Consider the following 21,916-nt stretch of genomic DNA (forward strand, 5'->3'; position numbering starts at 1 on the left):
TATATCTGAATTAAAAAGCTTCTCTGAGACTGTCCTCGCTACAACTCGTGCTGGCAAGATTTTAAGTAGACTAACATGTTTCCAAGTTGTTTTTTGCAGACTGAGCTTTGCCAGCTGTACGTGCTAACACAGAAATAAAAATCCCCGGCATGATTAGTCTTTCACACTTCCCTTGAGAAAAGCAACGGGGAAAAAAAAATGCACATCTTTTGAACATCTTGTGATTATTGAAAGATACCTAGAAAATGTCACACATTTTAACCTTTGGTTTATTAATATTGGAATTGAAAGGTCAAGTCAGAACTAAATTCAATATGCTACCACCTACATTTACCAAGCAATTTAGAAACAACTTGGTCACCTTTAAGTGTAGACAATCTGAAGTCCTGTTGTTTTTACTCCAGTGAACATCATAATAGTCAAATAAAAATAATTCCCAAACTTGATGAATGGATAAAGAAATCTAAGCTGGAAAGGCTACTGCTACTCACCTGAGTTAATAAACCAATTTTCAGAAGAATAAAGGAAAAGACACCTTTGGTCAAAATGGAATTTCAGAGAGACTGCTACAGAAATACAGCATTCCAGCATGACTTCTATTCACAATGTTCTCACCATGGCAAGTGCCAATTTACATATTTGAAGCAACAGCCCGGCATATAAAATATTGACAGCAAGTCCATTTTGATTTTGTATCTAACACTCAGCAGAGAGCGAGAAACCATGGGAAGGGACAAAATGAAAAAAATCTGTATTTATCAACCTCATATTCTTCAAGAAAGTAAACAACTCAAAAATGTAATTTAAAGATGTCTATGCTATACTATTCTGTACAGTGAACGCAAACAGGTTTTTATATTGAGATTCCAGTACTTACAATTATAGCATAATTATATATCTACATAATTATGCTTTCACTCTAAATGCTACAATTTCTTTGATTGATTGATTTTTTTCCATTTTTGCTATAATGGATTTTAGAACCACATGGCTTTCTTCACCATTCAGCCTTTGGCACTAACCAGTTTTTAAGAGACAGAAGATTTGGGAAAACAAGGGGGCTTTACAGCGGTGCTGATATCTTACGTGAAATAGCTGTTCTCCCCTACACACTTACACTCAGCTTTCTCTGCGATGAAGTACAGCATGAGATTTTAACAAAAAGTCCATTCTTGTTGCTGTAAAAATCTGCATCCATCTATGATACGGTTCTACTTTTATCTCTGGAACTTTTACCCCACGTAGGAACACACCAAATATCATCTGTAACTTAAATTAAGCCTCTGACAGTATAATTTCCGTAAATTTTTCAAACTGGCATTCTCTTCAAAAGATCCAAGAATTTTTAGGCCACCTTTAATAAACTTCAAATGCTACTGAATGTATCTAGATTTATTAGCAACGCCCAAATAAAACATAATTAGTGGTAATGATAGATATGTAAATATATCGTGTTCTGGATTTGACCTTTTTCACAAGAACATGGAAAAAATCAGTTTGTCACCTTTGGCATAATATGAGGAGTACAGGACCAACACTACTTTCACATACATACAATTTCTGCTGGGTCAGTGCTTAGATTTGAAATCAGGTCAAATACTCATCAATCTAGGCATTTATAGACAATAAATGTAAATATATAATGGCATAATGTAGCAAATTGTTTATGATAATGGGGACAAATTATCCCAACACCTCTTAGCAGTTCCTTTTACCTTCCGTTCTGATTTATTGTTATTCATCCTTCCTAAGTACTTAAAGTTTTGGAAGAAAAGTCTGGAATTTTCTTTTTATCTGATTTTGTTTGGAAAACATACTGTCATTCTTAGTAAAATCAATCAGTGGGATCTAACAAGATTTTCTTTCAAGAAAAGCAATAAAATAAGAACAGGATCAGGCTAAGTGAATCAGCAGGGAGTTGACAAGTGGGCACATGAGAGAGAAAAATGGGAAGAGTATCCAAATATATTGAATGCAATTGTATATGCACCATTTGTGAATCAGAGACTACAATTTTTGTTCTGTAATAAAAAATTGAATTTTACGTTCAACTTAATAAAGCCCCAAATTTTATCGGTACTACTAAGTTTCACATGGTTTTAACTTGAAAGATGATAAAAATAGTTTGCTTTTTTTTGTTAAAAGAAAAAAAGAAACCACACACACTCTTGAATGATTTTGTATTTTAGGGGTTAGTATAGATCTGGTTCTGAAGGCTGGAAACAGTCTTTAGGTAAGAGCCGTATTAATCAAGTCTATGACAAACTTTACTTTTTTACTCAGCCAGTGGGGTTTTTGTGGGCTGCTTGCATTTTCTTTGGCTTGTGACTCACAGTAATTCATTGAGACCACAGAAGACAGCTACCGTGGGGCTCTCACCCAAGATCTCAATTACCTTAAATCTCAGGGGTTTTTTCATATCCCAGTAAGCGTAAACACAAATAAGTAATTTTACCCAGCACTACAGTACTAGAGGTAAGAAGTGTTACGGTTCATAGTAAAAAATGAGGAAATGACCCCTTAAATACCCATATTACCTATGGTAACCAATATTACCTATATATAATTAAGAAAATATACACCCCCTCCATTTGTTTCCTTGTGACTTAGGTCTATTTCCTGCAAAGAACATCACTGTAAAGTGTCCATATATGTTCGTAATAATGTGCAGCATTTGTGAGCTTAGTTAGACTGTTACTAATGTCCGAAATCAAATAATTTGACAAGGTTGCTTTGGTAAAGGTTCTAGTTAGATTTAGGTAAAGCAGCTCAGAAGGAACCTTTAGAGAGAAAAGTGTCAGTAAAAGGGGCACTGAAAAAAGAATTAGCACTGATCTAACAGGAATTAGGTTTTTTCCCTAATGCCGTATGGATATGGAGACTTGCATGGGCTGATGAAGGATTGACCCTGCGTTTCTTAGAGTGGTTCTAAAGCCTCACCTCCTATTAGGGGCTCTCGCTTTTTGCTCTGACTTAAAAATAAAACTGAAAAGCCAAACACATTCCAGCGCCTGCCTGTCCCCTCAAAGGCAGCCGGCCATCTGCACCTGAGGAAATGCCGACTCTTTGCCAATGCACCGAGAAGTCTTTTGCCACCGTATCTGTTCTGCTGTGTTTTGTACTGCACGCCTTTGCTTCACATATGAAAGCAGTTTGTGAATTAAAACTAAATTAAGAACAGCTGAATTCAATTAGCTCTTTTAAACTAAAAATGGAAATGAAGAAGAATTTGCATGTTGTTTCTGGTACTTAGGAATAGATCTCAAAACACAGGGAGAAGACAAATTAATCAATCAAGCTGATACAAAACAAACTTTCATAGACTCCAAGGAAAACTTCTGATCTTTAAAGCACTCTTTCCATGTTGATTACAGTCACTTTTGAGTCAATTTTCCTTTCACATTCTTATGAACTGCAGCAATGCCATAACACCGTGAGAAAATGTCTCTATTTTTGAAGTATTTCCCTTCAGTGGAATTAGCATAAATGAGAACACTCTTATTTTTTGTGTGTGTGTTTTTAATCTTTCTTTTTATAAAAATCAAACAGCCTGACAATATTTCATGAATGCTATTAGGAACGAGCATACCACACAAATCTGAACTAGCACATTCTCAATGAAATATGTCAAGCTTTATAAGTGAATTATAATATTCACAATTCCTTTGCTTGCTCCCACATCTCATAAGTCAATGTTCAGGGCTGAAGTAGGCTTTTAGTAAGTGTCAGGGGACACGAGGTGACTAGCACTTCTTTCAGAAAAAAGTAGCAAACCAGAATAAAAATGTTTTTAATTCAGTAAACAAGTCAGTTTTGGTTTAATACATGTATTTCTGCCAACCCACACATCCATTTGTTCGGTCTTTACTGTTGTGTTCATCCACATATAATTGTATACACGGTTAAGTCTCTGCATGTTCCCAATAAGTCCTAATAAAGAATCAAATCAACTCTGTTCACATCCATCTGGGGACAATAGATAGATGCAGCTAATATATTCTAGCAAGTCTCATGTTTACAGCCTTCCTATAAGCATACACAAGTTTAGAACTTAATGTCTATGGGGAGAAAAGAAAACAAACAGCAAACCCCAAACTTACATCTCTGTCCAGAACTCGGCCAGTGCTATTTAGGTATAACGTCTGCTTGATAGGATCGAGGATCACCCAGTAATCTACGTTGTCCTTTAAGGAGAGTTCAATGGTGGGGTCTGGCCCTCCTGCTGTCCCTTTGATCAGCATATTGTCCACCAGGATAGTGCCTGCAAAAGCAATATACACACGAGGGAGAAATTTATATGGGCACCTACATTTTAATGTATTTTCCTAATAACCGCAACAATAAAAATACTGTTTTCTAACTAGGGTTTCTGGTATTTTCTGCTTTGAGTGATGCTTAAAAAGTCTGAACCTTATTATCTGTAATGAAGAACTGTCTCTGACACTGATGCTATTTCAGACAATACCAGAAGAAGCACTCGCAATGCTCAATAATTTAAGTTGATGATGAAACCCATCATATACAGCTATATATTTAACACTATGAGTTTTTTCTCCATTGAGCATCCATCACCCAATCTCATCTCAAACAAATGAAAGCACTGAAATAACAACCAAAACCGGAATAAATTTTCTACAGCAAGAGTGACACATCAAGGTGAGGGGAAAAAAAGAACAGTTACATAAAGCTCTCCAGGAAAAAAGAGGTTTTATACCTTGAGTTGCTCTGCAACAAAAAACTATATGGCAGCATAAAGATCTGAATAATATGTCTACCAAGACAAAGGCAGCACTTAATTAGGACCAGCCATCTATTCAACATACATAACATGCTTTTTTTCTTTTCTTGTCCCATGTTGTCAGTTGGAAGTCTCACCCAACAGCTCTATTAGTCAGTTCACAGTACCCACGATGTACATCATTTCCTGTGTAAAACACTCCAACTTACTTCCCAAATGTCAAGCCTTACTAACTACCCTAAACGTTGCACTCCGGTGCCTCAGATTTGCGTGCACAGTATTTATAAACACTTCTCTAAGATTTCATTTTTCTGAAAAATTAACACTACCCAGTTTTCTTCACACTGAAATATTAAAATAAATGATCTTAGCTGAAGTTCATCAACAGTTATGAAAAAAATCTGTGAACGTCACTAGCTGCAGAACATCTAAATTAGTTAAAAAGTATTCATCACATAACCTCCTGTATTAAGAGCCAAATAATTTATTCCAAAATGCAGAGTAACATTTCTATGCACCTTCACTTTGTAACAGCAGCTACTCTGTGTGTATGTGTGTGTATATATACACACACATATACATACATATATATATATTCATATATATATGTATATTTGTATATATATACACATATACATATTCATATCTATTCATCTGGGGGGAGCAGTTCTGAGTTGGGCCAATGCTTTTTTGGGATGAAACAGTAAAGCTAATTACTGGTCTTAACCACAGCAAACTGGTTTACAGTCCTATTGAGGAAAACACCACAATAAGGTTTTTCCAATCACTTATTTTGAAACTACTTTTTAGAACACAGTAGAGATGACAGGAAAAAAACGCTGCCAAATGTCCGTAACTTTGCACAAAAGATGGATTTCAAGTTAGAGGAGCAATACCCTTTTAGCCGCATGAGAAACACAGTTGCTACCCACGTGTTTTCTGGCTATCAGCACAATTTCTTGTGCAATACTGTCTGTACAATCATACTCTGACCAAGTAGCTCACAATGGCATATAGCCTTTGGGAGACCACCACTAATTTTAACGTAAAGAGGATTTCACCAGGAAAAGCTCTGTGACAATTCAAAGTATCTATGTCTAGTCATCAATTCCTCTAAAATCTACAAAATCTACCAGCTTCTGTGCATTGCCCTCATTATTGTGCCTCAATGATGATGCAAAGGAAGGTCAGCAATCCAAATTTGAGGTCATCTGAACAAAAGGTGCCCCATGAAAAGCCTCCCTGAAAAACAGACGCAAGATAACAAACACTACAATCACCCTGATGGCTTCAGTCGATCTGGCTTTTTTTCTAGTCTTCTTGTTCAGACCTGAAGTCAAAGTCTAAGTTCTGGCTACATCTTCACCAGCACTAATCTCAAGAGAAGGTTCTACACCTCCATTCAAACGGCTCTCAAGGGAAATAAAAATCCCCAATTTCTACCTGTAAACAGCACAGTACTAGGCATTTTAGGAAGGGCCACCTGCATGTAGCAAATCTGTAAGGTGGTGTTTATAGAAAATATTGCAAGTGCAGATTCTTGCTGGGAAAAGGAGGAGCTTAAGGAATGGAAGAATTGGGGCAACTGAAGGAATCAAATAACACAGAAAAGGGAATAGGAGAGGGTCGTGAAAGTAGCAGAAAAACAGACTGCAACGGGTAATTAGGAAATAGGGGAGGGGAAAGGCAGCAGCAGCTTTTGTCTTCTCTCCCATGTTGAAGACTAGTAAACACCTGAGAAGCAAAGGGGCACCACAGCACAAATTACAAGGACACAGAGCTGCCACAGCTGCCAACCAGTACAACGCTTCCAGATGCTTAAGCAATTGTGACATATAAAGAGGGTTAATTTTCTCCTCAGAAAATTGTTTTAAAAAAGAAAGATTGTCCTATAATGAAAACTGGTCCCTGGTTTCTACAAAACTAAAGATTATGAATATAATCTAACATTAGTAGGTCTTGATTGAAGTGACAGTAGCAAAGAGAAATTACTTTTGGACTTCACAGTCAGACTGCCTGTAGAGAAATCCAACAGATACAACGCTAAAGGAATTAGGCTGATAATTGTGGTGGAGCTCAGACTGCTGATAGAGTAGTCCACAGGGCCATGCCCCTGTGAAGGTAGCGATTACCCTTCCACGAACTACATACAAATAATCAGAGGAAAAAATACATACCCTCAAAGGCACGTATAAATTTCCTCACAGCACAGTGCGCATTTGGAAGTGGCAAGATACAAGGGCCTTAATACCAGCAGCACTTTCCACATGTTAAAGATTGCAAAAAAAAATGGAAGTATAATTTTAAACATCTACATAAAGGGGAAGGTGCTGCAAAACAAGTCAACAGTGGTTGTAACGGTGTCCTTACAGTGACGCACACCCAATATTTTACGACCTGGCATTTGCAGGCAGCTTTGGTTTGGCATAGACTACGTACACCATGGTTTGCTGCTCTTCATCCAAGGAGACTTCGGCCTCCCTTGACCAGTTTCTAGAAGGCTGACTTCTGCCAAACTCAGCCTTCTGCAAGGGCTAAAGAGCTCAAACAACTTTAATTTTTAATGAACCTGACAATAAATTCTTGATATTACATACATAAAAAAAATATTTAATCGGCTTAAAATCTTGATGTGATGACGATCTTCATACAGTCTCTAGTAACCCACTGCTACTTAACTGACTTCACTGCTCTGAATTCTGCATCTCATTTGACTTTCCTCTGTTGCACTCTATAACAGATATCTGCTTGATTTAACAAAACACTTTGATTTGGTTTGTTTTGATACAGTGATTTTTTTGTTCTTAAAAATGGACTGTTTTTTTCTTCAGATATTCATGAAGCACTTGTACTCTCTCTTCAAGAGACAGTAGTTTGCAAATAAGCCTTTTAATAGTCATCCTTAAAAGTATTATTCCAACTTACAAAGAATCTGACATTGAGGGTCTTTTTTTTTTTCTCCCCCTTTAGATATCTATCATTTTGTTCCTTACATCCTACCTCTGTCCTTGGCCTAAAATGCTAGGGAGGTAACCTGCTAGCAGTAAATCTAAATACACGCAGCTCAATGTGACTGCATCAACAGTTTGGATTAACTCTCCATACATGCGACCACAAAAGCAAACGCATCCCTTGACATTTGCAGTTGACTAATGCAATAAGTTGAAACACTTCGCTTTTGTAATTTTTTACACAAACAGAAGGTCAAACAGTGCTTTAACTGAAGTGAAATTTTTTACCTTGTTATAAAAGTTACATTCCTTCTTCTGTAATTATACTGAAAGTTCAATTTTACAGTGTGGGGGGGATGAGGTGGCGGTCAAAGTCTGCTGAGGGCAGCTGAACAGGACGCTGCCACTCACGGTGAGGAGAGAGGTGCTCCATGTTGATGCGCGTTTCTTGTACCCAGATTCTAGGAAGTTACACTCAAATGCCCAAATGTTCGATCGTATTTCAGCATTGTTCACTGCACTTCTGTTCTGTGTGCACAAGCCATTGAAAAAGGACACCAGGGACTACAATTAGTGGTATTTTTCCTGGCTAATTAAAAAAAGACTTATGTGAGAGTTAGACTGCACACCAACAAAAGTAGATTTTAAGCAGCAATTCATCTTCTGTGGAGGCCAAAATTTGGCTGCTTTCCCACCTTCACTGAAGCCTGATTGCTGACCGAGATGTCTTGGGGAAAGACCATACAGATTTTCAAGGCATTAGTACAGAGTAAGCCTCAGGGCATCAAAGTGAAGCAAGTTGTTGGGTAAAAAACAACAAACAAAGCCAGAAACCAACAGACTGTACAAGAGAGGAAAGATCTTTCTTTTCAGGTGTAACACCATTTTTCTGAAAATAATGACATTTAGTCAGAAATGTTATCTGAGCTGGGAATTATTCAACAGGTAGCTACAAAACAAGACAACAAAAATAAAAATTATGGAGCACTGTAAATACTAGAGCAATACTTCTACACTAGGCTATTCCTTTGAGAGGAATCCAGAAGCTGAAAAACTTCATTAGTCTGGAATAACAGAGAAGAGTTTGTTTTTACAGATCAGTCCCTGAAGAAGGTGGTCTTTCTATGGGAGGGGCATTACGAGGGACTTGGGTACAAAAGCCATGAAATATGGAATTTGCAGTTTATGCTCTACTAAAGACAGCAGACATGCAGGACTCAGTAAGGACTCACTTATTAAATGATTTAGACACAATTTGGGGTTATTTTAGTTGAATGTTTTGGCGGAACCCTTTTTTAAAGAGTGAGTGATTTACAACTGGTCTGGGAATAACCCTTATGCTGGCACATGAATCAGAAAACAGGATTCTAGCAGAATGGTACCTGCAGCGCTTTCAGGAATGAAAAGGCATTCATAGTTTCTCTTTTTGCAGTCACTGGGCTCAGGGCATGTGGAGCATGTTCCACCTCCCCAGTGACACTACTAGAGGGGTGCACCAGGCAAAGGCAAGGGCTCAACACATCGTGGGTGGTCGGTCCCAGCGACATTGAGGAGATGTACCTCACTGCAACCAATTAAGCAAGCTGTATTTCTGCAGACACGTGAAACACAAATTGGACAGATCTTACCCTCGCAAGACTCCTGTACACAACAGCGGGTAGCCTTCCACGTGCTCAGTGCTGCATGGCTGTGCTCAGCGTGTAAAATTGTGAGAGATCCCAGCAGCACCTGAGCACTCAGAGGCTGAAGCCACAGCCTGAAGGGAAGTGTGTCTGAAGCCAAAGCAGAAGTACATAGCCCTGAAATTTTTTTATCACCCAAACACACTTACCCTTCCTTCAAGAACAGTCTAAATCTTGTTACTCTTACTTTCAAAGTTGATGAAAAGACAAAACCACCTGCAATGGCATGATCCACCTCTGCTGTTGCAGCTGCTTCTGCTGTATGATGTACAAAAAGACTAAATATAATTAAAAAAATAATATTCTGCTGTTCACACAGAACATATGTTTTATCTCAGCATATTAATCAAGTCTGTATAACAAGTCCAAATAACATGTCGGGGAATTTATATTAAACATACACGGTATTTCCTAACCCTGGAACACCAGTTGTGAATTTTTCAGCCGGTGGTATTTTGCCTGGGAGCGTTATGCATGGCACCCATCTGGAAGAGGTGACTTAAGGAAAGAATCAGATATCCTATGCACTGTACTCATAAAGGCATGGTACATTAAATGAGCAGCATAACATATTACTTATTCACTTGTCTAAAAGACAAGTGAAAAGAAAAATTGGTACTTAAAAGGCATATATATATACACATACACACAGTCTCTAACTCTTTGAGCTGCAGTAAGGGCAAGTACGGATATTTCTCAATAGATGGAAGGAAAATCAGAACTTCTGCACTCTAAAGCAGTGGGGGTTCTTCACACCTAGTGTATTGAAAAATTAAAACCAAGCCAGCAAAGACAGTGAGAATAGGGACCCTAAAGAAATTAGAAAATTCTGCTTTGTAAAGAGCCGTTGAAGTTAGCACCTCTGGAGAGCAGCAGGCTGGCAAGCTTGGACTTGGTGGTGGTGACAGTGAGATGCAGCTGGGCCCGACGTCCAGGTGGGCACATTTACTGGAACTGGGAAACCCCATGCCAGATCGACCAAGTGGTTATAAACCTTCTGCCAAAGGGCGAACGGCACTCCCAGCAGTGCCTCTGCACTTGCGTCTTCTGTTGGTCAAGTTGAAGAAACCAAAGCAGGCAGAGGGAGGTCAGAGGTGCAGGAAGGTCTCCACGTGCCAGTCCCACCTCTGCCTGCTCAGGACCATGGGAACGTGCTGCCGAACCCAAGTTCCACCTGCACGCACCCGATAGCTTCTCCTCTACTCGGTGACTCCTGAGCAATGTTTATACAGTGTGTAATACACCAGTTTTCTTTCAGATGGAGCAAATGTGCATTAAAAAAAAAAAAAAAACAAAACAAAAACAAAAAAAAAAAAAAAAAACAAAAACAAAAAACAACCCACACCTGTATCTCTGTACTGCTTTCCTCTGCCTGCCACTGATTGTAAAGCAATTTGAAAATGGGGATTATTTTCTTATACAAAGGCATTAGATGGATCAGTTGAAATGGTAGTTGCTTTCTTTGATATTCTACAGAGTTTTCACAGTTAAACCTGGATCACAAACTTATTTTTCTACATCTGAAGGTGTATGTCTGTAGAATAGGATGGATTAAATAGCAATAAATTAGAAATCAATGGAAAATTAAAACCTTATTGCAAAAGTAAATTCTCAGCATTATCATGAACTTCGTTCGACCCATGCTGCAGGTTCATAAACAAAAATGGGGTAATTCTACAAAGCCACTTCTTGGATTACATACTTCCCACTCCCTGTCCTCATATCATCAGTAAGGATCTCTGAGAAGTTTCCAAGGTTGTTTCAAGTTTGTTTCCCTGCCATCCTGGCCTGTCTTCTCCAGCCCTGCACTGCGTGCAGCCACAGCCTCCAAGCAATTACAGAGCATAGCTAAAACCAGCCCATTATTTTGCCCAAACTAGGAGTCTGACAAGTTCACATTTAAGGCTTTTATTCCCAGTCTTCCCACATGGACCTTATGCCTTCCCACCTTGAGCCACTGTAAGGATTTGTGTACTACGGGGAAAAGATCAGTCTTTAAGGTAGTGTACAGCACCAGTTTGGGTCCGCTCTAAGTGAAGGTGACCCATTTTCTTGTTTGAGTGCTTCCCAGCCAGCATAAAGACAGACCTAGCACTAAAGACTCCTGCCCCAGGCTGAAACTCATATGTGACTTCGAAAAAGCTGACCCACAGCATGTATACTCTACATCAAAACATAACAAATAAGGATTAAAAGAAACCAGGAGAGGAAAGCGCGATGGTCAAATGCTAACTACTAAATTCACTAAATATTCAGTACTTGCCTTCCTAAGTGTATAAACCTAGATTAAATTTTTTGTTAATTCCCCCATCCCCCTTTTAAGATGTGCAAGAGATAAAGAGTGGCTGTGGAAAGGCAGAGATGGATACCCAGGAAAAAGCAGAGGGCAAAGAGGAAGCAGTGAGGCAGAGAGTTTGGGTCACTGGGCAGCACTGAGAGGAGCAGAGTTTTTAAAAATCCAGAGGACAGAGCAGGGATACAGGGAGAAAGTACTCAGGCTGCAGAGACTATACTGTCCTAGCACAAACGTTGCTAAGGACTGGGGAGCCCATCGGTCTGCCTGGGGACAAAGTTTACAAGTTTCAAGTTTACCCTAAGTCCCAGGTCATATGTTATTCTGCACAAAGCCCCATCATGTAAAATTACAACATCAGAGAAGCATCTCAGACAAAAACAAGCACCCCATCCTTCCTTGCATAGTTAAGAGAAAAAACTGAAAACAATGAATTCTAAAGGCTTAAAAACGGGAAAACACAAAAAAGTTTTTCAGAAAGCCTTTTTCAAAAACAACTTTGTATTTTTTAATTTTTTTTTTTTTTTTTTTTTTTTTTTTTTTTAATGCAGGGGGTTGCAGCAGCAGGATAATTGGTGGGTTCACAGAAGGGTCCTCTTGTTCCTCCATTAATGTTTACTGAGGGAAGGTCACCACCAGGCCCCATGCTGAGGCCACTGCCATTGCTCTTGTATTCTGCAAGCATTTCTGACAGAAAGCCTCTTAGAAACCTCAGTCAAGTAGGTAAAGCATGCCGCTGTCCAAGAACTGACTCGGGTTTGTTGATTTTTATCACAACATTGTTTTACTTTTCCATGCCTCAACAGAACCCAGTACTTCTACCAAAAAATTAACTGCATTTGTTGGATCTCAACAGACTACATTTTTCCACCATACCGTGACAAGCTACACAGAGCAAAATCCAGAGTCCTACCCCAATTATTAGAGCAGCATCCTAAGGTAAATTGAAAAGAGATGCAGCTCCCTCCCCAGAGCACCGCAGCCATGGCTACACTGGCTGCTTCCAACCCCCTCCTCCCAGGGGCCACATTTACGAGGCCTTAAATCAAAAAGGGCGTTAGCAGAAGGACCCTTTACATGAGGCCTTTCCAACATTTCATTTCTCTTCCTGTCCCCAGCTCACGAGATGCACTTTGCTGTGCCTGCCCACCCACGTCCCCGACAGCAGCACACCTCCATCACCCCCCCTCCATCCAAAGCTTTCCACTTCTCACATGGTGCCCTCCCTTTCACTCAGCACAGGGGACCAGCGCCGACATCATTGAACAGAGCCTCTAAACATCAAAGGCAGCTTTTCTCTACGTTTAGCAGTATTTTTGCAACACCGGACCATGGGAATGTCTTTATGGGATCAGACTACAGTCTGCAGAGTCCTTTACTAGATGTCTGACAACACTCTGCATTGCAAGTGCTGAAGCAAAACAAGTCTGCAGGAGACAGGTGAGAACTGAATGTCTTTCTCCTACAGGGGATCATTTCTTTTCTATTTCAGTCTTCAAAAAATTCTCCTTCTGGGAATATTTTCTATATTCCTTAACATTTGTGAACTCTTTTGAACCTGTTCTAACTCTGAATGATACAGAAGGCAAATGCAGTCACTCAAAACATATCTAAAGGTTTGCACGCTGAATTACTACTAAAAATTCAACCCCCGTAAAACATAACTTACACAGGATTTTTTTTAAGGTGAAAAAATTTCAGTCATACTTAATCAGATTTATTTATTTTTTTTTAGTGTATAATTGCATATGCAAATATGTATACAAGGTCAGACTAAAGACCCATCTAGACTGGTATTCTGGTTGCAGGAGGGGCTAACAGGCAATGTCCAGGACAGATCTACATCTCAAAGTGACTAACAGCTCCCTCCTCCATGTGCTCCTTGCTCCCAGATCTCCCTTGTCTTCGAGCTTATTGGCTTTACAGGTAAAAAACACATCTGAGGCATTTACAGAGCACACAGGGTCTTCTTCAAAAGCTTACAAGTGCATACATTGAGAAGGCATCAATCACATTTTGCTCAAGGGACTATTTTTAAATAGCTAACTATGCATACGTTTGAAACATATTGACCTGCAAGCTGGAGAAAATCGAATAATCTGACCTCTCTCCAAGTCAGCAGACATGACTATTGAGGGCAGCAGAAGTTCTCTGACCATCTGGAGGGGAGGTTAGGATTGCTGGCAGTGGGGCAGCCAGTAGGAGCCCCCCAGTCCAGGGGCTTTTAGCAGCCTCCCCAGCTGCCAGACCGCCTGCTCATCTGCCAAGTCGTTTCTTGAGTCTCTGGCAACCCCACAAGGGTAGAATGTCTACTGAAATAAAATTTTGAGAGACCCTGAATTGTGGGATTCCTTCTTTATTTTTTATTGTAGCAGACAGAACCAGAATCAGATTGCTAAAGTTGACATAAGATTTTCCATTATCTATACAAAAAGCTGCTGATTCTTGAAAAAAATATTCCCAGATGAGTGCTCTCATACCCGACAACACGTACAGGCACAAAGAAAATTACCATTAACAAAAATGTTACCTTATAAAGTACCCACACATACAATGGAAAGGCTTTCAAGACAAAAAATACACAGGCTAAAATTTCTGGGAACATTTAAAAAACAAAACATTCCTCTTCTTACCAGACAGCACAGACGTAATAAAAATGAACATACTACAGTCAGTGGTGAGATAAAAAGTCTTCGGGCTATTCCAGCAAACACTTTGTTTCTTGTCTCATTTCCCAGAAGATCTTGGCAACAGCAGTTCTTGAAGGTGATTTTGATTTTAAGACACAGAATACAACAACAGCAAGAAGGAGGATATGCATAAACAGGCAGAATGCAATGACTTTGAGTTAAGCTTTTCAGGGATGAAACTATATGGAATTAGAGAAACTTCCTGCAGGTACACATCCCTTGATAAAGGAAGTGCATGGTCACCATTAAGTTTCCCATAAGGTTTACTGTACTTAGAGAAACTCTTTTGCAAGAAATAAAAACCAGCGTTAGAATTATCCCTGTATTTCATCAGGATCAGGTGAAGAGGGAAAATGCTTTTGAAATGATGTGAGGAAAAAGGTGACATAAAGAGGGACAACAACGCTGTATAGCAGAAACAAGAGCAAACACAGTGTCCCCACCTAAAAGCAAAGCAAATTAACTCAAGAACTAGTTGAAGATTAGAAAGACAAGTGAGATAGTGAAAACAGTAGGCTGATAGTTGGTAGCCCTGGATTCAGGAACTGCAAGAAGAGTCAGACATAAAAACCAGGAAAGATCATGAGGCTTCTAAGAAGAGGAGACCTCCAGCGCTGGATGTCTAGTGCTGGATGTCTTAGGAATAGATCAAAGTTTCATCAGAAAAAAAGCCTCCAAACCCTGCAATTTGGAGCCAGAGGAATGGACTGACAGTTCTTTATTCTCTGATCCTGTTAACATTCCGAGAGACAGAGAGAAACATCAGCAGCATTTACTTCCATTCACATAGTTGACCTTTTCCTGGATCTGGCCCAGTTTATGAAAGTCACAACTGGGAAGTTATTCTTTGCCTTACTGAACACTCAGAGATGAGGGAGAACCAGCCCAGGGCAACCCCGGAGTGCAAGGGGTAACAAGAGCAGGAAACTTTACACAATTCCAGGTTCTGAAACAGCAATGTTCTGACACGATTCACAAGGTAGAAATTACCCCGAAGTAATGGACATTTCCTGCCACAATACTTAATTCTACCACCTAGCTTTTGCACTGAAAATTATCACTTCTGAGGGTAAGCTTATTACACTTTGCCATGTTGAAAATACCTGGTTTTATTTTGGTACTTTGCGGGAAAAAGTATGCATATTAACAAAGTTCGTGTATGTTCCCAGCCAGAACCAAGCTCCTGGGAACACAAATGCTCTGATTATGTGCATCGATTATTATGTTAGGTACCTGCAAACAAAATGATTTGCACTTAAAAGGAGTCATGTTCCCAGGGATATCCAGGCCTTTCCATTTAAATATATTATCTCAAAACCAGTATCATGTCTATTTCTGACCTGTTTTATTTTATTGAGACCATATTAATAAACATTAATAAATGTTGTATTTACTCTTCATCTGCCAAGTAGGTACCAAGCTGGGACAAAGCAATACCAATTTTAGCTGTGTGACTACAGAGACATTAGTGGAAGCTCAGGACACGTGTACCAGCTATTTCCTAGCACCACACATTTCTGATTTCACTTGCTATGTCTGTGTATTGCAGTCAAGCTCCTTGTAATTAAGACAGACGCACACATCCCAGACACAGCAAAGTCACCACGCAGACACAACTGAGTCCCAGTTTTATGCCATGTGCCAGGGAAGCCCCAGCATCTACGAATCCAGTCACAAGTTCTACCTGCAAAGCATTTTTGGGGAGGAAACATGTTTTGTGCAGCAAATGGGATCAGTGGCACCCGCAGTCAGCAGAAAGACACAGTATTTTCTCACGACCTGTGCGCATGACTACAAAGGACCACCTGCAAAATACACCTCCCTGGTACCTTCCTTCTCCAAACCTATGAGCAGACATCCTCACCTGCAAGCACACCGCAGTTTCCATCGCCCAGTTTCTTGTTCATCTAGCCCAAATCCGTGACATCGCATTCAATGCAAAAGTCCAAGTGCATGCCTTTAAATTTATGTTCACCTTCTTTAACTTCGGGCTTTCTCTTCCCAAATCCTTCCTCAGGTTAACAGGCTCTATCTCTTTCTCTGAACTCACTCAAACTGCATCTGCAACCGTTCATACTGAGTGCAACTGTGCCAGATTTTAAAAGCAGAAACTAAAACCAGCAGCACTTATAGTGCACACTGACAAGTCCTTTAATGAGATGAAAATTTGCACATATAGGTTGAAAGAAATGCAACTTAAAAAACTCTTTCTGCTGAAACCTGAAAGTGTTCCTGAATTAACTTAGTGCCAAATATAGTGACTTTTTTTTTTTTTTTTTTGGTAAGGCAACTACAGACCATGTGTGATAAAGTTTGTATTTGCAGTCTTTCTGTTTCCTCTCCAGATCCCCGATTGAAAATTTTCTGATAAAACTATCTTTAAGTTCCTGTAAATAGTCACTATCTGTCAGGTTTGACAAATGTTGCTGCAATGCAAACAGGTTTTCACCAGGGATGTGCCTCATTTTTTACTTTCTTGGTTGCTGGGAACACAAGATCAGGCTCTCGGTGCCTACGTACAACAAGAACAAAGAGGAGTCTGAGCTGACACCTCTGGTGTCACCTTGAACCAGCTCAAATGCCAAACTTGACCCCAAAATCCCCCCAGGAGCACGGGGATGTCCAGGGTGAGCCCGTGGCTCCTGAGCTGCAGGGCAGGGGAAGCAGTGAGAAGGGCTGCAGCCAGGGCTCGTCAGGCTTTTGGGTTCCTGCTGCCCCATGGGAGAAGCTGCAAGTCCCCAAAACTCCATGTAGGAGGAAACAGCTAAGTTGGAGCAATTAGAGTTTCCTGGTTCCTCCCCTTCAGATAAGCCTCAGAATCTTGGAAGATCCATGTGAAGCAAAGGTCCTCTGGTTCCTCCTCCTTGACCAATACTTGCCACCTGGGCATCAGTGCCTTTATGCACAAGATGCGTGTCAATCAGAAAGTCTGGTTGTTCTGTTGCATTTATATTTTTTCTGAGAAGATACCGTATTTCTATTTCCATTCTACAGAAAACTGAAAAAAAAAAAAAAAAAAACCAAAACAGTTTTCATTCTGAATCTAGAAAAAATACTTATTTGAAGATACAGAATGTTGTCACTCAGGAAATACCAAGCTTTCGCTAGGTTTGCCTCTCAAAATAGAAACCCATATTTCAAAATTAACCTAAAATGTATCTCTGGGATTGCACAAATAGGGTGGGACTTGAGCTCTCGATACAGGCAAGCAAAGCTGATATTAAGGAAGCAGGCATGTGCGTGGGGGGGTGTCTTTCGCTGGGGAAATCCTAATGCAAACTGTTTTATTAAAATGAGTGTTTCAGCATACAACGCCTGGAGATGGAGGGCAGGGCAGCTATCCATTCATCACATTTCCTCGGGAAGACTGCATATTCAGTAATCTGTTTTTGAGTTCTTGGACACATTTCAGAGTGTGTCAGATCCCGAATATATATGAAAAACTGGGTTTGTAAATCTTGTTTGCTTTCCAACTCCTTTAGCCATTACTCGAGCAAATCAACATTGGGGTTTATTGACTCTCTGTTTAGAAAAGTCTAATTTACACTTTAAACACTCAAGGACTTAGAAATAATGAAACAGATCAAGCATTTATTTGGGAACACTGTGATCAGGCAGTGGCCACTGAAGATGTGAATGATATGACTTGAATGTTTTCACCTTAATTTGGAGCCATCCTAGGGCCTGTTTGCATACTGTTCCAAGAGGAGCAGGCAGAGCCTATAACACTCTGCTCTACAGCTGAATTATTAATATTATAAAAGGCCTACTTAAACATTGCTTATGGCTATCTGCGTATTTTTTTTTTAATATTTCCTAGGCATCTTCTGTGCACTGTAACAGCCACATCTATCTGTTTTCTTCTTATAAAGAAGGCAAAAAATGACAACTTACTGATGCTTATCCATCCTCCCTATCTGCTTGTGCTACTTTCTGCAGGTAAGTAACCTGGGAAAAGAAAAGAGCATCGCCAGCAAACCTGGATTTTTTTGGTGCACTCCATTCAATAACAAAGGCAGAGTAATTAAATCCACATTTTCCAAAATTATGCCCCAGAGCGACTGCTTTGTCTGGGTTCAGCTCTAGTCTCCCAGCTGCAGATGTTGGAAAGCCACAGACATTGCAACCTGAGCCTCGAGAAAGGGGACTGAAAAGGCGAGTGTGTCGGAAATGCAGGAAAGAGCTCCCATCAAATGTCATCCAGGCAGAAAAGAATTACCACAGACCTCAATTTGTATCTTTAACTAGATTTGAATAAAAGTCTTGTTAAACAATAATTCAATCTCACTGCACTCTTGCTACAAATTCTGTCCTATTTTCAGAAGCAAAAAGAATCCCTGAGGTCTGGAGTGGAGCAGAACGGGCCAAGGGCATGCTGGACTTTCTAACAGGCAGAAGAAAATCAACACTCTCTTGGAAAACTTGTCTATTTAGAAAAGTGGGAGATGCAATTTTTCAGAGAATGAAGGAATTTCTTGTGGTGCCTCAGCAGTAGCAAATGAAGGAGGAACTACCTCAAATGGCAAATGCCAGGAGAGCTCAACAGCAGGACAGAGGAAAAGGAGCTTCTGCCTTTGATATTCATTCTTTACTAATCTGTAATAGTCTGGTTTTGGAGGAAGGGTGCACTTCTTTTTTTTTTTTAAATCACTTAAGCTTTCTATGCACTGCTGCCTAGCACTCCCCTTCTATGAGGACAGAGAAAGCATTTTCTTTTTGTGGGGAGAGAGAAATACTTTCTTTTACTGTGAATTGTTCTATTACAGAAGAAAAAAGCATACAAAAAGGACTTTATTACTCACAGAAATCTACAAGACCACTTGTAACCTACAATTGTGTCTAAACCTTCATGAATTAGGTTGATGTAAGGAATCAGAATTCCAAAAAAAAACTGACACGAGTGATTAAGAAAAAGAGTCACACCACTGGTTGAGGAATAGAATACAGAATCAGGCAATTTCGATAGCATGCAGAAAGAGTGATGGATTACAATGGACAGACTGATACAAATATCAGTCTAACAACCTTCCAAGCTGTTTTTTTTCTCATTACACCAAAACACACAAAATCTTGCTGATTTATTGTCACTGGTACTGACTCATGGTTGTGTTTGCAGACTTACCAATAGAAAACTAAGACAACCAGGAATACTTGGAACTACATCCCACCTAGAACTTTTTTTTCCTCTTTGAGGACATTCAAAAGCAAGTTCCAAGCAGTTTTGTTGCCTCTGCAACCAAGCACTGGCTTCTTCATAACTCAAATCCTTAATGCCACTAAAATGCTACATTCAAAAAATAATTTTAAGCAGCAGTATTTCAGTTATTGAGGGAAAATCCAAACCTGTTAAAGCCCCACTATTCCCCAGAGACAGTCGATTATTTCTGACTTCCCTGACTTGGGTGTCAAGGAAGCAGCAAGGACATATCCACCTTACAAGTATAACATGAGAATCAGGTTTTTAACCTTTTCATCACTTACTTTGCAAATGATGATTGATTTTTCTTTTTTTTTCCCCTTCAGACAGACCTACTCCTTTTCCAAAGGGAAATCACACTCACTAAAAGGCTGTCTGAGCAGGTCTTACCATAAGGAAAAAGTCATCAAGTGAATGGAAAACAAACATCTGGAGGAGGCTGACAGAGAGCTCATGGCAATTGATTTTGCTTGTAATCTGAAAGCTCTCTTAAAAAAGAAAAGATGAGTTAGAATAAAATATTAGACTTGTGATTCACTAAGTTTTTGCTGTTCTATTGTATGCCCTACGGAAATGAAAACTTCAGGCATTTCCTTTATCAAGCATTTGCAGCAAATCCTAAGAGGAAAAAGCCTCAGCATGTAATGAAGTAAAAAAAAAGTCATTGAAATGATAAAACATATTAATGATTATATACATGCATGATTGGTATCACCTGACTTCAGCCTCAGCCAAGCTTCGTGCTATAATACTGCTAAAAAACTCACAAAATTTAACTGTCTGAGATTACTTCTTCATAAAACAAAGGTGTTGTCTTAAGACAGTAATTTTTAACAACAAATTCAGCTGAAAAAAAACCTCTTGCACCTTTTAATAGTTCTAGATTATCTTTTTCAGAGCAGGAATTTGAAATGAAGCGAAGTGTTGAATCCCATCAGGGATGTGCTTTTGTCACCCTGTGAAAATTTGCCCATGTGCAAGCTGCTGAATAAAACACAATTCACACATGTTCCGAACAGGACTTGGGAATTTAGCAATGATGGTATTAGAAAATGCCATCACCTCTGAGCACGCTGGAACTTCACCCTGCTCCCCAGGGCATCTTGCTCACGCACCAGCCCCCAGCTCGGGAGCACATCATCCATCTCCCCACGTTGCCTGCTCGGGATCACAGCTGGGAATCTCCAGGGTCAAAACTGGGATTATGAAATGACTATGAGGACAGAGCTTCTCTAGGAACACAAACCAGAGAGAACTGGGACACGCTTACACTGACCAAGTCCAGGAGAAAAGCGAGAAGAAAACTCGGAACCTGTTAGCGTACAAAATCCTTCTACGAGAAGGCTAGTGGCAGGATTCCCGTGCATCTCACCACTCCCCTGCCACTGGGACGCTCTGATGAATCCCACCCGAAAACATCCTCCTGTCTCCCGGCTCCTGCGCAGCACATCCCTGCGTTGGGCCTGCGCAACCAGCGCTCACCCTGTGCAAGTGCTGCCTCCTCACGCAACGTCTGCTACCTGTTCCAGCACAACAAAAAAGTCCTTAGCAAAAAGTCACACCTGAAAATATACATTTCCCCCCCCCCCCCCCCCACCCCCGCATCATTTTTTTGACAAATCGTGTCCAAGGCATTCAGGTGCTCTACTAACAGATTCCACTAACCAGGCACTGAAGTGACTGATTTCACTCAGCTTAACTGGGACCGTTTAACAATCAACTGCTCAAGGCCAGGCTGCTATTCAAGCATCAGAGGTAGCATAAAATGTGTATGATGGAATTTAAAAATCAAGTTAGCAGAATGCTGACTTATTTTTGAAATAAAAATAAGAATAATATAATTCAAACTTTTGCCATCCAAACTTTTAGCACATAATTTCTGGTTTACTTCTATACTAGCCTGTAGGCTGCTATAGCCAGTAAGCGCTCAGAGGAACGGGGGATTTTAACTGCTACTTTGCAGTCATTCAAAACGTAGGGAAAACTACAGAAGTACAAACTGTATAATTTTACTCCTTACTTGTACCATTAAAACTTCCCAGAGAGAATACCTTAAAGTAACTCTGATGGTCTTTTCAACTTACTCGCATATTTTTTCACTTATTCAAACACAAGCTTACAAGGCAAAAGCACCACTTGAATACATCTGACGTCCAGGAGAACCTTTCAGTCGCCTTTTCAGCCACCAGAACCACACAAGCTGCTCTTTCTACAGCAGTGATTTCAGAGGCAACAGAAGCGTGGGCAGCATCAGTACTCACTCCCAAACACTGTTCACCATTATTCAAAACCTTCAATGTTCTCTCACTGCTCTTCTTCACATATGTTTTTCTTTGTGTCTAAAGTAATGGCAGAGTAGAGCTTC

The 21,916-nt window shown here is 39.9% G+C and overlaps 1 protein-coding gene across 14 annotated transcripts in view; it reads right to left on the minus strand.

The window, feature by feature from the left end:
• Positions 1 to 21,916, minus strand: part of PCDH15 (protocadherin related 15) — an 862,106-nt gene that overhangs the window by 276,557 nt on the left and 563,633 nt on the right. For all 14 annotated transcript variants that reach the window (XR_006165419.1, XM_042793586.1, XM_042793412.1 and 11 more), the window contains one exon: positions 4,101 to 4,261. Coding sequence is in view for 13 of the 14 variants with exons in the window: in XM_042793586.1 (XP_042649520.1) it covers positions 4,101 to 4,261 (161 nt within the window). In the remaining variant the exon portion in view is untranslated. The remainder of the gene's footprint in view (positions 1 to 4,100; positions 4,262 to 21,916) is intronic.

Source organism: Tyto alba, unplaced genomic scaffold, assembly GCF_018691265.1.
Source record: "Tyto alba isolate M040663 unplaced genomic scaffold, T.alba_DEE_v4.0 Super-Scaffold_1, whole genome shotgun sequence".
Lineage (NCBI taxonomy): Eukaryota > Metazoa > Chordata > Aves > Strigiformes > Tytonidae > Tyto > Tyto alba.